The sequence below is a fragment of the Falco rusticolus genome, chromosome 9 (assembly GCF_015220075.1).
Source record: "Falco rusticolus isolate bFalRus1 chromosome 9, bFalRus1.pri, whole genome shotgun sequence".
In the NCBI taxonomy this organism is placed as follows: domain Eukaryota; kingdom Metazoa; phylum Chordata; class Aves; order Falconiformes; family Falconidae; genus Falco; species Falco rusticolus.
The window spans coordinates 11,134,889-11,147,538 of NC_051195.1; the positions used below are offsets into that span (position 1 = coordinate 11,134,889).

The following is a 12,650-nucleotide window of genomic DNA, read 5'->3' on the forward strand; positions in this document are numbered from 1 at the left end:
AACAATTGTTTACTGGGAAGATTTCTGTTTCTGCTTTCTCTGGCACGTAGGCTCCTTTCTGCGGTTTCCCAGCTCCTCTTATCACGTCCCGTTGGCCTTGCTTTTGAGCAAACATCTGCAATTTGCTCCTTTTTCTTCATCCCACTGTTCTGGCCGTAACCTTGTCTTATTTCTTCAGTATTTTTCCACTTGCTTCAGAGTTCAGTATAATCATTCAATACAGCAAGAGCCCCAACACTTGGGGATGTGGTTTAGTGGTGGGCTTGGCAGTGCTGGGTTAAGGGTTGGACTCTATGATCTTAAAGGTTTTTTCCAACCTAAACAAGTCTATGATTCTGAACAAATTCTCTTTGGTAAAGCCACTTTCACAGACACGACAAGCATAAGGCTTCAACCTAAAAAAGTTAATTTTCTTCTGTGCAAAGAGGAACTGTCAGCATTTCAAAGGGCTGGAAGGTTCTGTTTGTTTGCTTTAAGATACGTAACAACAGTGTGAAAAAATACTGGGGAAATATTTATTTTACACCAGATGTTAAAAAAAATCCATTATATGCTAATTCGTTTTAGAAAATGATCAGGTTTATCCAAGGAATATTTCTTATCAGCAGAGCCTAGTTTTGTTTTTGTATAACTTCTGTTTTTATCTGTGTAGCTCTACCTGAACTCTACAACGCTTTGGCAATATTGAAGCACCGACTTTCCCAACTTGAAGGCGGTAATTTTTCCCATTTTTACTTTTTCAGCTCACAATCACAATTTAATGCAATAGGCAATATTAATTATAGAATCATGACTTGCAGGAAAGAAATCACACTTGGCAATGGTACTAAATCCCAACCTCCATTTTCTCATCCAAAGCAGGGGAGATCCAGACTCATTTTTTCCTGGAGAGGCAGATTTCTCTCAGGAACACTACCGTGTATTTATTCAAGTTTGATTTAGTAAAAAACCAACCAAACAAACAAAACAAAAGAATCACACTGAAGTTGCACTTTCCACATGGATTCATGGGACCTCCTCAGCTTTGTATCACATTGCTAGTATTTTTATCTATCAACAATCAGATTGTTAAAGGTGGGTAAATTGTTTTGTACAGAGAAGGAATTAATAAAAATTATCATTTCTCTCTTCCATGTGCACAAATTGATCCTCTCTAGGGAGTGCACACAATATAATAGGGCCGATGGTGTATGTAGCAAATGTTAATGGGGTCATCCTTGTTTTGGAGACCAGGAGAGATGGTCACAAGCAGCATAACAACATACTTAGTCGACAACTAGTGAATTGATAAAGTTTATATTTACTCCTCTTCATCCCTTACTCTCATCAGTCTTGCCCTCTGTTCCTCTTACCACTTTTCAATTTCTCTTCCTTTCTTGATTTCTCTTCCTTTGCTTTCTCATGAATATGCCACAGGAAATTTGAAAAGCTAACTAGGTTTTTTCCTTTCATGTTTTAGTGCTTGCTTTGAATGGGAAAATAAGAGAAGCAGGAGAGAAAATAATTGCCAGCAATGGGAAGGTAGTTGGTTTTACATCTGCACTAGAATCCTGTGAAAAGGCTGGAGGAACTCTTGCAAGACCCACAAACAAGGAGGAGAATGAAGCTATTTTGAGTTTTGTGCAACAGTATAACAAATATGCTTACTTGGGCATTAAAGAGCATGAGAATTCAGGTCAATTTAGGCATATATATGGCACACCTCTAAATTACACCAACTGGCACAGAAATGAGCCTAATGGCAAAGGGACAGAAAAATGTGTAGAGATGTACAGTGATGGGAGCTGGAATGACAAAAATTGCAACCAGCATCGCCTCATAATCTGTGAATTTTAAAGACTGGCCCTTCAGCCACCTCAGAGTACCGAGACAATGAAATTGCCTGTGGCTCAGGTTTATGCAATTTTTGCAATTATTCAATGTCAGAAAATCTAAAATGAATCATCTTACGGTATTTTTTATCCTTAAGAAAATGTCAAATGTGGTAGCTGATTAACTTTAATTAAAGTGTGCCTAGTCTGATGTGTTTGTCTCTTTTGGAGGGTTGGGAATAGCTCGGAAATAATTTTTCATGGCAGATCGTCACTGTACCTTTGTGAAGATCTAAGGAAAATTCCAAGGTTTGGCTTGGGATATCGGAAAAGTCTGAAGTTGAATTGTTTCTGCCTTAAGAGATGCACAGAGGTTGATCTCAGTGGAGCAACTATGGTCTCTGAATTATAGGGTTTGTATTGTGTCATACTGAAGCAATGACCAATTCATTCAGCATCCATATTTAACTTTTGCTTTATAAAAATGTTAATATCACCAGTTACAATTAATTTTCCTAGTTTCAGAAGCTACTTTCAATAAAACACTAAGGTAAACATCGTATTAGATCCATGTAGACAGAGAGATATGCGTATAAAATACTAAAGATTGCATTTTGTTACTAAAACATCACATTCCCCTACAAAACTATGACCATTGCAGCGTCAGAAGGCCACCTGTCTTCTATCAAACCACTGAACAACCACATAATATTATGGGGGGGGGAGCAGGTAAGACTGGAAGTCCAAGCAGTTCAAACACGAGCTATTTGTCTGCTGGTATCATGCCGAGCCACCACACAGTCAGACTGATCACTCATGTGATCAGCTGGGATCAAGAAGCATCTTTTCACAAAAGATTTTCACCACTACTCAGTTTGGGTAGCTGGCGAGCAGTGGGAGCTCAGCAGAGCACCACAAGCAGCAAATCCTCACACCCCTACCTTGCAGTGAGAAAGTCCTGGCATCAGCCCGTTAACATTTTTATGCCACCTGAGGCTCCCCTCAGGAAGAACTGGAGGTAAAAATATATGCATAAATACTTCTACTTCATCTTCTCCTCCTTCCCTGTGTTTGGCTCCAAGCAGGAAGCCCATCGGAACCCAGGCTTGAATCTGGGCACTGTTGTCCCTTGTCCCTAGCCTGCAGTAGGGAAAGATGGGATCTATTCACGTGGTCATTTCAAGCCCTATGAAGCAGGGAAGCTTTAGCATCTTCAGATGCAGGAGGCAAGGGGATGTTTTTGGCAGCAAAGGATTTATGTCCAGCGCTAGCATACAGCACTCCAGCTGTTCTGAGAGCAGGCGGGGACTTTGACAGTACACCCAGTGCCAGGTGTGAACCTGCTTTACAGAACAGCTTCCTTTCACACCTCTGACCATGATACCATTTAAAATGGGGAGGCAATAGATCACACCATGACCAAAACTGTGACTTGGGTTATTCTGAGAAACAAAAAGGCTAAACTAATGCCTTTTAAGCCTGCTTGAACGGGTGGGAGGTTTACCTAAAACTACCTCTGCCTCTTGCATTTTAATTATTAGTATTTTAATGAGTAAACCTTGTTAGCAATTTCTGCGACTTTCAACTGCACAGATTCTTTGTTAGAGCAAGGCGATTACCTGGCATAAGGTGGCATCGTGGTGGAGAAAGACAAAACAGAAACCCCCCACTCTCCTAACATGACCTTTCATTACCTGAACCCGTTTCAGAAATTCATTTACAGAGATTTCCAACTAGATTTAGAGTATCCTATTCCTTTACTTAATAAATTATTTCCACCACCTTTGTGTTTGCAAAATGACTATACAAATCTCATCTGGTTAAAATCCTTAATGTGTAAAATTATAAAATGGCTTAAAACACTATATCAGTCACCTATTTCTAAACAGATTTAGACTTTAAGACTTGGGTGCTTTTTATCCAGTTAAGAAAAAGAAGATTTTTTTTTCAGTCAAAAGCTATTTTTAATCACATCAATAAGTAGAGTATCTAAGCTAGGTCTCAGAATCAAATTTCTTTCTGCTTAAGCCATTAGTATTGGGGGGAAAGAGAAAAAAAAAATCAAACACACACATGCTGCTTAAAAATACAAACGCCCCAGATCCAGTCAAAGAACTGCTATGGAGCCCTTACCACTTGGTAAGGGCTGTAACCACTGAGAGCTGTAACATTTCAGGTAATTGAATGAAACTCCTCAGTTATTTTCATAAATTCTCTCCATAAAACATCATACTCAGCTCTTCCTTTGCTATAGTCAAGCCTTCCCCCTGTACCACGCTGAAGCCGCCCTCCTTGTTCTGTCCAGTCTTGACTGTGCCTCGTATTTCAAAAGGACACCTGCCAGTTTCCTGCCACCTTTATAAAAAAAGGCCTGTGTCGACTTTCTTTTACACGGCCTCTTATCCAATACTGATGAACTTCAGAGAGGGGAAAAAAAAGGTCCAATGTCAACCATCATATGTAGAAGAAATAAAACTGGCTAATAAAAAGCAATATTCTACAGACAGGCTTGGAATGTATTTGTATCTCATGGGTTTCATATGTGGTAATTAAAATCCTGGTGAAGGTACCTGCACATTAGAATGCTACTTGATTATTCCTTGCACTTCCACAGAGGAACAGAAAAGTATCCAGAAATAATTATTTTGGTCTTTTAGATGGCTTTCTTTTTTTTTAATAATATGTGTATAACTCTATTAATTTAAACCCTCAAATGCTGTTTAAAACACTTTAAGCATTTGTCTATTTTTTGTGAAAGATCTAAATTCTGCATTCATGAATGGAATTATTATTTTAAATGGGCAGAGATGTCAGGCAAAAGAAGAAATAGAACACATTATTTCTGTGTTCTGTTATTGTAGGATAAACAATTTTGATAAAATCTTTCCTTAAAAATGCAGCGAGCAAAAATAATCCCTGGTGCATAATGACCAGCCTGGGAAAAATCTAGGTTAGTCTTTTTTTTCTTCATTTGTAATAGCTGGCTGCAGAAAAGCAACCTAACAGTAATATCTTTAATCAGAAAATAACTTATTCACTGCTCAAATACTCTAAAAGCAGATTTTGAGAATTAAGATCTTAGTACAAGTTAAAAAGTCATAAAAATTCAGTCTCTTCTGAAGCAAATGGGTTCTGCATCACCTAAGAGATATTTAATACAACTGTTATTACAGTGTATTTAACAGTGAGAGTTTTGTCTGGCCATAAAAATGATGGATATTGATTTCAGAGAGAATCCTTTCTGGTCTAGGGTGATATCCCCTTTTATAACTGTATAATCTAATTAGGTGATTTAGCTTAGAAATACTATTAGCAATTTTGAGCACTCAAAACCATCTCCCCCACCGCCATCAATCCCTACCACACATAAAGAAACTAACCTTTGATTACAGCAAATAAATATTTTCCTGTGGCTTCCTTATTTCTGTAGAAATTTGATTAAAAAAAAAAAACAAACAACTCCCATGGTTCTTACAAAACTTGAGAAGTGGTGGAAAGACTAATGGCTCTATTACAACTCTTCCGAACCAGAGGAAAGCAATGTGCTTGTAGGTATTGTCTAATGGTATAACAGACGGGTTTGTCTGGACCTCAAAAAGTATCGGATTGCAAGCGACTTTCGTTATCAGAAGTTGAAATGTACTGTTATAAAATTGGATTAACCAACAGTTGTTCAAACATACCTGAGTTTAAAGCATAATCAATACAGGATGCCTGGAAATTAGAGTAGCACCTTTGAAAATAAAGGGACTTTGATTTGATTTGAAGTCTCTGTTAGGAAACCAGGGTTTGGCAAAATTTGGCTCTAGGGTGATATGCCAGGTGTGATGCCGGGTGAGACCTGGCGTGAAACTTTCACCCACCCCTGCCCTTGTGGCTCAGGAGCCAAAAGGAACTGTACAGCAAGGGTGCCTTAACCCCCGAGGAGGCTGCAGCAATGGTAATGATGGTAGTAGAGGCTGCAGTGAACAATTGAACCTTCTGCTGCAGAGAACGGAGGACGACTGCAGAATATATGGAATAATAGTTTCATCTGGTACACAAACATGAGCGTTCTTTTCCCCTCTCTCAGGATTAGGATGCTGTTTTGCTATTAACAACTTTTGAAGAGATGAGATATTGTCTTGCTTTCTATTTCTAATAACCACAAAACTCTTTCTTGTGTTTTTCAGCTGAGCTGCACCAAGTGACATACCAGAGACAGCTAGTGACCTCTGCTTGGATCCCTCACGCAAATCAGTGGAGTAAGATGGTGGTAGTATTTACAAGCACTGATCACACTGTCTGTGGGTAAAATTAAGATTTTCTGCTCTAAAATGTTGCTCAAAACAACAACAACAAAAAAAAAACCAACCAACCAAACAAAAAAAAGCTATATTAAAATTTACCATATCTTTGAATTCTTTCCTTCCTGTTTTTAAACCTCAACAAAAACAGCCCCAGCCCTCCTCTGAGAAGGCAAGATACCAGGTCCCATGTGCTCTGCGCAATTTCTGATATTGCCACGTGAAAGGGAGCTGCTAGGAACAGTCTGACAGTGATTTGGAAAAGAAAAGGAAATGCAGGGAAGCAGAGGACAAGGTGGTGGCAAGGTAGGATGGAAACAGCAGCAGAACGGCATAAAATCAATGTAAACAGAAAATACAAGTGGGGTTGGCATCACTTAAATACAAACTAAGGGAACAAGAAAAGAATTTTCAAGGTTATCTGAAGCGTGACTAGCACTATAAAAAAACCCCAAAACCAACAACAACGAACTTTCAGGAGGTTGAGTATCTAAAGGAAAACCTAACACTCATGGAAGGAACACACACCCACCTCCAAGAGCTGAATTTCAACTCTGGCATCTATATTTCTTGAAGCGGCCAAGAAAGCAGTGTTGACCAACGTCCTTAGCATGGTTTGCACTTACCTACCTACATTGTGCAACACAACCTACTGCCAGAATATCCTTCATTTGCTGCACTAGCACTGACATTCTAAAACCTCTTCATGACAGATGTGGAAACACAGAAGAAAAGCTGCCTCAATACTCAAAAATCTTTTGTTCTTTTTCAGAACTGTATCTTTGAATCTTTCCAAGTCTGTGATATGCAGCTCAAAGCAAAAATCAGAAAACAGTTTACAAGTTATGATAGTTACACAGAACAGTCTATTAGGCAATCATAAACAAGCATAGTAGAAATGCAAGTATTTTTAAATATCTATTTTAGCTCGCTCCAGCTTATCAGTACGCTGATGAAAGTCAAGACAAGAAAAGTTTAGAAATTATCAAATCTACATCACTTCTTCCCAGGAGTCTATCACGGAAAAAAACCTTCTGTCTCCCTCCAGGTTTCCCAGGCCATCAGCCAGCTTGTGGAACCCACTCATGGAGGCCAAGCCTCCCACTTGCCCCACCTGCGCCTTCTTCCAGATGCAGCTGAAGTGCTAAAGCTGGTCTCACCACGGATGCAAAGACCCAATAGTCTCTGCCAGTGACTTTTCCTACGGTTCATCTGGATCCCAGGAAATGGCTTGCCTCATGTTCTTTCTTTTGGTTCTTGTTTGGGTTTGTTTCTTTTTCTTTCCACCCCATAAAACAATCAGAAAATGCTTTTAACATTCTTTTGACTGAGGTTAAGTCAAACACTCAAAAGAAACTAAGAAATGTAGAATTTAACTAGAAACTTTAAACAAAGGTTACTCATGCAGGTTTAAAATGGCCTTCTTCTGCCAGGGTACACACAACTGGGTCCTGCTTTTTTATTTTTCCCAGGGCTGGTACCTTTTCTGGGGCACACAAACAGTGAAGCTGGAGTCAATCAGGCTTCAGTGGGCATAACGCCAATGACAAAGGGCTCCACATCAGTTGTTGAGGTAAGTATGAAAGTGCAAGCTACAGGCACAGAGTGCCTGTCGGGTGATCTAGAATTGCTCAGATCCAGCAGCACCTTCCACTAATATATGGATAATTATGGATAATTTCTGAATAAAAAAATATGGATATTGCTCGCATTCCCCACCTCATCTCAAAGCATCTGTTCCTCAACCAACTTGGCTGTTAGCCTTCCTGCAACGTCAGGATGCTGGCCTGACACCAGAAGGACGGTATGACCACATCTTCCCTTTCTGAAATGCAGCACAGCCTTAAACTGCTTTCCTAGAAGTCTCCATTGGACAGAAACAGCCCTCAGCTGTAACCCTCAGACACCTGGCAACGCAGCTCCATCTCACCAGCTCAGCACCCCGAGGGCTCTACCTACAGCACTGGTTTAGAGCAGCTTTTTCCTTCACTGAAACACCATTGTTCTGTTGCATAAAACATTATTTATGATATATAGACATCCTCTGGAGTATAATTTATTTCAGTATATGCTTCTGTGCCTGTTACCTCTACGTGTGCTGCAAATGTGCTGTTGTCTTTTGGCTTTGCTCTACAGTTATTTTTATTTAGTTACAAGGCTTCAGTAATTATCACTGATAGGCCCTCAGTCTGTAATGAAAATGATGGCGATGTTCCTGTTGCATATTATATTTCAGGTGAACTTCTTTTGGCTTGCCTTCAGTGACATTTACACTTTAACATTTACACAGCCATTTAACATTTACGTTAGGGGGTTCAAATATGTATTGAGAAATTGCTTTGTTCTGTTCCAGCATTGGGGTTTTTTTTAAAATATGTGAAAGTGTTTCTACAAGTCAAGAAAGTACCCTCAAATATTTTCCGCACATTTTAAGTGTTTACCTCCTGAAGAAAGCACACGCGCACACACCCCATCACTGAAGTTAAAGTGCATTACACTTCTATTCAGATGCAAATTCCTATCATATTACATGCTCTTTGTATTTCCTATAAGTAACAAGGTGAATCTCAAGTTACATGCCCTATAAATTTGACCATTTAATTAATCTTTTTTTTTTTTTTTCATATTGTAGCTGCTAGGTAAATTGTACATCTTTAAATAGGTTTCTGTTTAAATTATGTTGAATCTGATTAAACTGTATCACAAACCTTTCCACTTTGGATTTTTTTTATCTTTGTGTCTCAACATTTGTATTAAAACTTCCGCCTGCTTTTACAGAGGATACCACCTGAGGTGAAGACTTTAAAAGATGGAGGAATAAGCATTAAACAATTGTTTGCTCTTAAACCATTTGATAAAGGTAGCACGTCCCAGTTTATCTTAACCTGGCTTTCACTTACTAATTCAGCCATGTGTATATTGCTCCCCTGTCAAATTAGGACTGAAACTACTTAACCTTTTGCAGGGGAGAAATGGCATATAATGGTATCTGCTGTACAAAAAAGCACTTTGAAAGGGATGTGGGTTTTGGTTGGAGGGGGTGTGTGTGTGTGTGTGGAGTGGGTTTGGGGTTTTTTTTCCCCCAATCTGTAGACTAGCAGACTAGGTCTTTTGGAAAAATATTTTATTTATTTGAAATAACCTAACTTTGCAACTACATCCATGACACTCGTGTCACTGGAGGCAAAGCCTAAGGTACATAAAACTTCAAACTTAGAAAAATTTTGAAACATTGTTTTTTTTTAGTGTAGTACTCTACACTGGATAGTAAAGCAGCCTGTTTTATAGCTGGCTTTAAATAATGCTGTCTCCACAATTGTTCCACAAAATCTTAGGAGCAGCTTTGTTCCTGTTCCCATGCTGTGCTCAACATAAACCTGCAGGAATTCCTTTAACTGCCCAGTTTCATGCACTTGTCTGAAGATGGGATAGGTGAAGGATTTATGCCAGGTGCATGCAGTTACCATCTCCGTTTTTATCTAGATGTACTGTTGTGTTCTATTCTCATGCTTTGTAAACTCAGTGCTATCTTGTATAATCTGATGTGGGTTCTACTCTATAGAAAACCCCCAGATCTTTATTAATTCTTTGTATGAAGCAAGATGCTTAAACCTCTCCTACTTAATGACACAACAGTGAGATTCACAGAGAAAAGGGTATCCTTTCCCATTACACAGGACGCAAGAAACTTGTTGCTAGGTGTTAGGTTGAAGCTGCGAGTGCTTAAACAGCCTGAAAGATTCTGTCAACAATCCCTAGACACAGTTAAAAATCAACTAAACCTACCGCACAACTGCCAGCGTTTTGCCTGGAGTGGCTTAGTCACTTATAGAGTGAAGACTGACTCAGTTTGCTAATTCAAGTTTTCCATAAACATCACTGCTCTGCAGGTAGTTTCCAGGAATGCATTCCCTATCCTTGCAAAGATCAGTGTGTGAAAAGATCCCCTATTTGAAGCACAGCAGAAAACCAAAACAGGTCAAACAAACATTTTAGCAGTTTGTATTAATTTCACATGATTACCCCTGCTTTATCTCGAAAGCCAAGATTCAAACTATAAGGCAAAGTGCCTAATAGCTGGGTTTGTTCATAGGTTTCCTACCATTTGTTGATAATGAAATGGAAAATGTTAGCTGTCAGTTAGAGCATTGGATTTCCAGACTTGAAAGACTGTGCCTGGATTACTGGGCATAAACAAGCTAAACAAAATGGCTTCTTAGGGAAAAGGCAGAACTTTCTGCAGTTTCATTGCATTCTGGTTTATTCCATTTACATTGGGAGACAAGAGAGTGATAACTCTCAAATGCAGGGAGGAGAAGACTAGTTTTTCATAACTAGTGGGAGACTAGTCTAGGTAACAGCTCTGAAGTATGGGTGCAAGTCAGAAAATGATCGCATTAAATTCCCCATCTATGCAGAAGCGCTCCATGGGCACCCCATACTCCTAACAGACAAATAAAATGAGCACTAAAAACGTACCAAACAATGACAACCAAATCACATCTAAGATCTTATGATCGTACTCACTTAGGACTGACATGCACCCCTGCATACTGCAAACCCATCTCAGAGAGCTTACACAGAGTCTCAAAGAAAATGATAATATACTTCTTCTGAAAATAGAACTCATCATTTCCTTTCCTCCTTTTCCAGCTTCTTTTGTGCTTCACCTATTTCATTGTCTGTGTATTTATGTGTTTCTTCTCTTTCCCCTCCCCTCATCCTTTCAGATTTATTTTGGCTTTTGGGGATTGTCTCTTTGTTTTCTTTTTTTAATTTTTGGTTTCAAGTTTTCCTCTCCTTTACCTTTTCCTGGATTTAATCTAAAGTTATGGAGGAAAACAGCAGGAAGTACAATTGGCAGCAAAGTGACCACACAGCTATGCATAAAAGCTTATCAGCTTTCACTGCATCTTGCGGTCCTCCACTTGGAAAAGATAACAGCAGCGTCTGGAGGAAAAAGTATTTGCTATGAAGAGAGGGGTGCCCATACTACTATAAAAATGGCAAGAAGCTGGAGGGTCTATTGCCACTCAGAGGAACGTTGGCAAGAATGATGCCATTCTCTCCATTGTGAAGAGTTTTAATACCTATGCCTACCTGGAGATAAAGGAACCCCTAATTCCAAGCAAATTCTAGTTCCTGGATGGTACACAGCTGAGCTATACTAACTGGCATTTAAATGAACCTTCTGGCAAAGGGGAAGGGGAACATGTGGAGGTGTACACTGATGGCACTTGGGATGACAAAAGGTGCAACCAGAATCACCTTATGCCTGCCAGCTTTAGTGCTGCTCTCTGGCAAGCTCCCTGGGCTGCACTTGCCTATCCCTTATCTCTTCATTTGTAGCTAGTGAACTCAGATGATGCAGCATGAAAAAATAAGTTGCTCTTTCCCAGCCTGCCAGCCATAAAGAGGAAATTACTTATAATGAAAGCACTGGCTGTTTTGGCTGTTCTGTCAGTCACTGCCCACTTGACACAACTGCCTATGGGTTCCCACTGCTCCTTCAGCCTGCTAACTTACAACAAGAGCAAAAAGTAAGATTTCTCAGGCACATAATGAAAGTGACTTGCAGCCGCAAGATCTTCCGGCACCCCTTAACCCACAAGCCTCTAAGCTGTGTGCATTTTGATCCCTTTCTGGAAGTTTCCCTTACCAAGTCTACCTCTACAGACACTCCTGCCACCACTGCTGTTGCGCCGGCTGCATTTCTTTGGCCATCTTCACCCACAGCAGATCCCCTGACGGAGACATAAGCAGTGCTGCTAGGGTGATGCAGAGCTATGAGCACAAGGGGGACTCACCCACCTCGTCTTTCCCATGGAAAAGCTTTGGAGTCAGCACGTCTTTAACCTTCGTATACCTGAAATGTGGTGGCCAGAAGCCACCTGTCTTGAGCCCCTCAGGCAAAAATCTCTTCTAAAAGAAACCTAACACTCCCCTAAAAAAAAAAGAATACCAAACCAACACACTTCTAAAAAAACAAACAAACAAAAAAAACCAAAAAACCACCAAACCTCTTAATCCCTTTCCTGACTTAAAATGGTAGCAGCACAAGAAGCCCAGGGTGCCACGCCGTGCAGGCTGTGTGCTTATGTGGTTTAAGAAGATCAGCAGAGATACAACAAGGCCAATTTTTTTTTTTTTTTTTTTTTTTTTTAAGCTAGATATAGAGAGGTTCAAATACAGCTAATCTGTGGGCACCACAGAGCTGCTTGTCAAACCCTTGCTGGGATTCCCCTGGGCCTGTGTTTCTAAAGCAGCCCGTACCCTGCACTTGCTGCAGAAAGTGCTCAGAGCCCTCACGCTCCAGCTCGAGCTGAGGCATTAAGACAAAGCTTTCTGAGCCGCTTTACTGCTGAGTCCAGTCACCTACTGGAGCTGAGTATTCCCAAGGTTAGATCTACAGTTGTGCAGTTTAACAGGCACATCCAGAGAAACCCATGATTTATTTTTTTTTCTACCCTCCCTCTAGGGCAGTTGACTTCAACATAGCTTAGGCAGCGAGTCACAGAAGCATTTAGGTTGGAAAAGACCTTTGAGGTGACCA

General features: G+C 40.0%; 1 protein-coding gene across 8 annotated transcripts; it reads left to right on the plus strand.

Moving 5' to 3' along the window:
• The first annotated feature begins 253 nt into the window (after positions 1–253).
• Positions 254–8,808, plus strand: LOC119153896 (pulmonary surfactant-associated protein A2-like). 8 transcript variants are annotated; one of them, XR_005106257.1, is made up of 5 exons: positions 254–715; positions 5,984–6,403; positions 7,146–7,362; positions 7,570–7,670; positions 7,934–8,808. XR_005106257.1 is itself a non-coding variant. In XM_037400863.1 (3 exons), the coding sequence occupies exons 2-3, from the start codon at positions 1,008–1,010 to the stop codon at positions 1,834–1,836; spliced, it is 444 nt and encodes a 147-aa protein (XP_037256760.1). In that variant the 5' UTR covers positions 257–715; positions 859–1,007; the 3' UTR covers positions 1,837–2,360. The 8 variants fall into 8 exon arrangements, 2 of the variants coding, with proteins under 2 accessions (XP_037256760.1, XP_037256761.1); XR_005106253.1 differs by having other exon boundaries at positions 7,146–7,670; XR_005106254.1 differs by having other exon boundaries at positions 7,570–8,808.
• The last annotated feature ends 3,842 nt before the right edge of the window (positions 8,809–12,650 follow it).

Bases quoted from the DNA above. Each gene is read 5' to 3' on its own strand.
- LOC119153896 (XM_037400863.1), top strand. From the start codon at position 1,008: ATGGGACCTCCTCAGCTTTGTATCACATTGCTAGTATTTTTATCTATC. The intron at 1,075-1,459 runs GTGGGTAAATTG...TTCATGTTTTAG, and splicing joins CAACAATCAGATTGTTAAAG to TGCTTGCTTTGAATGGGAAA.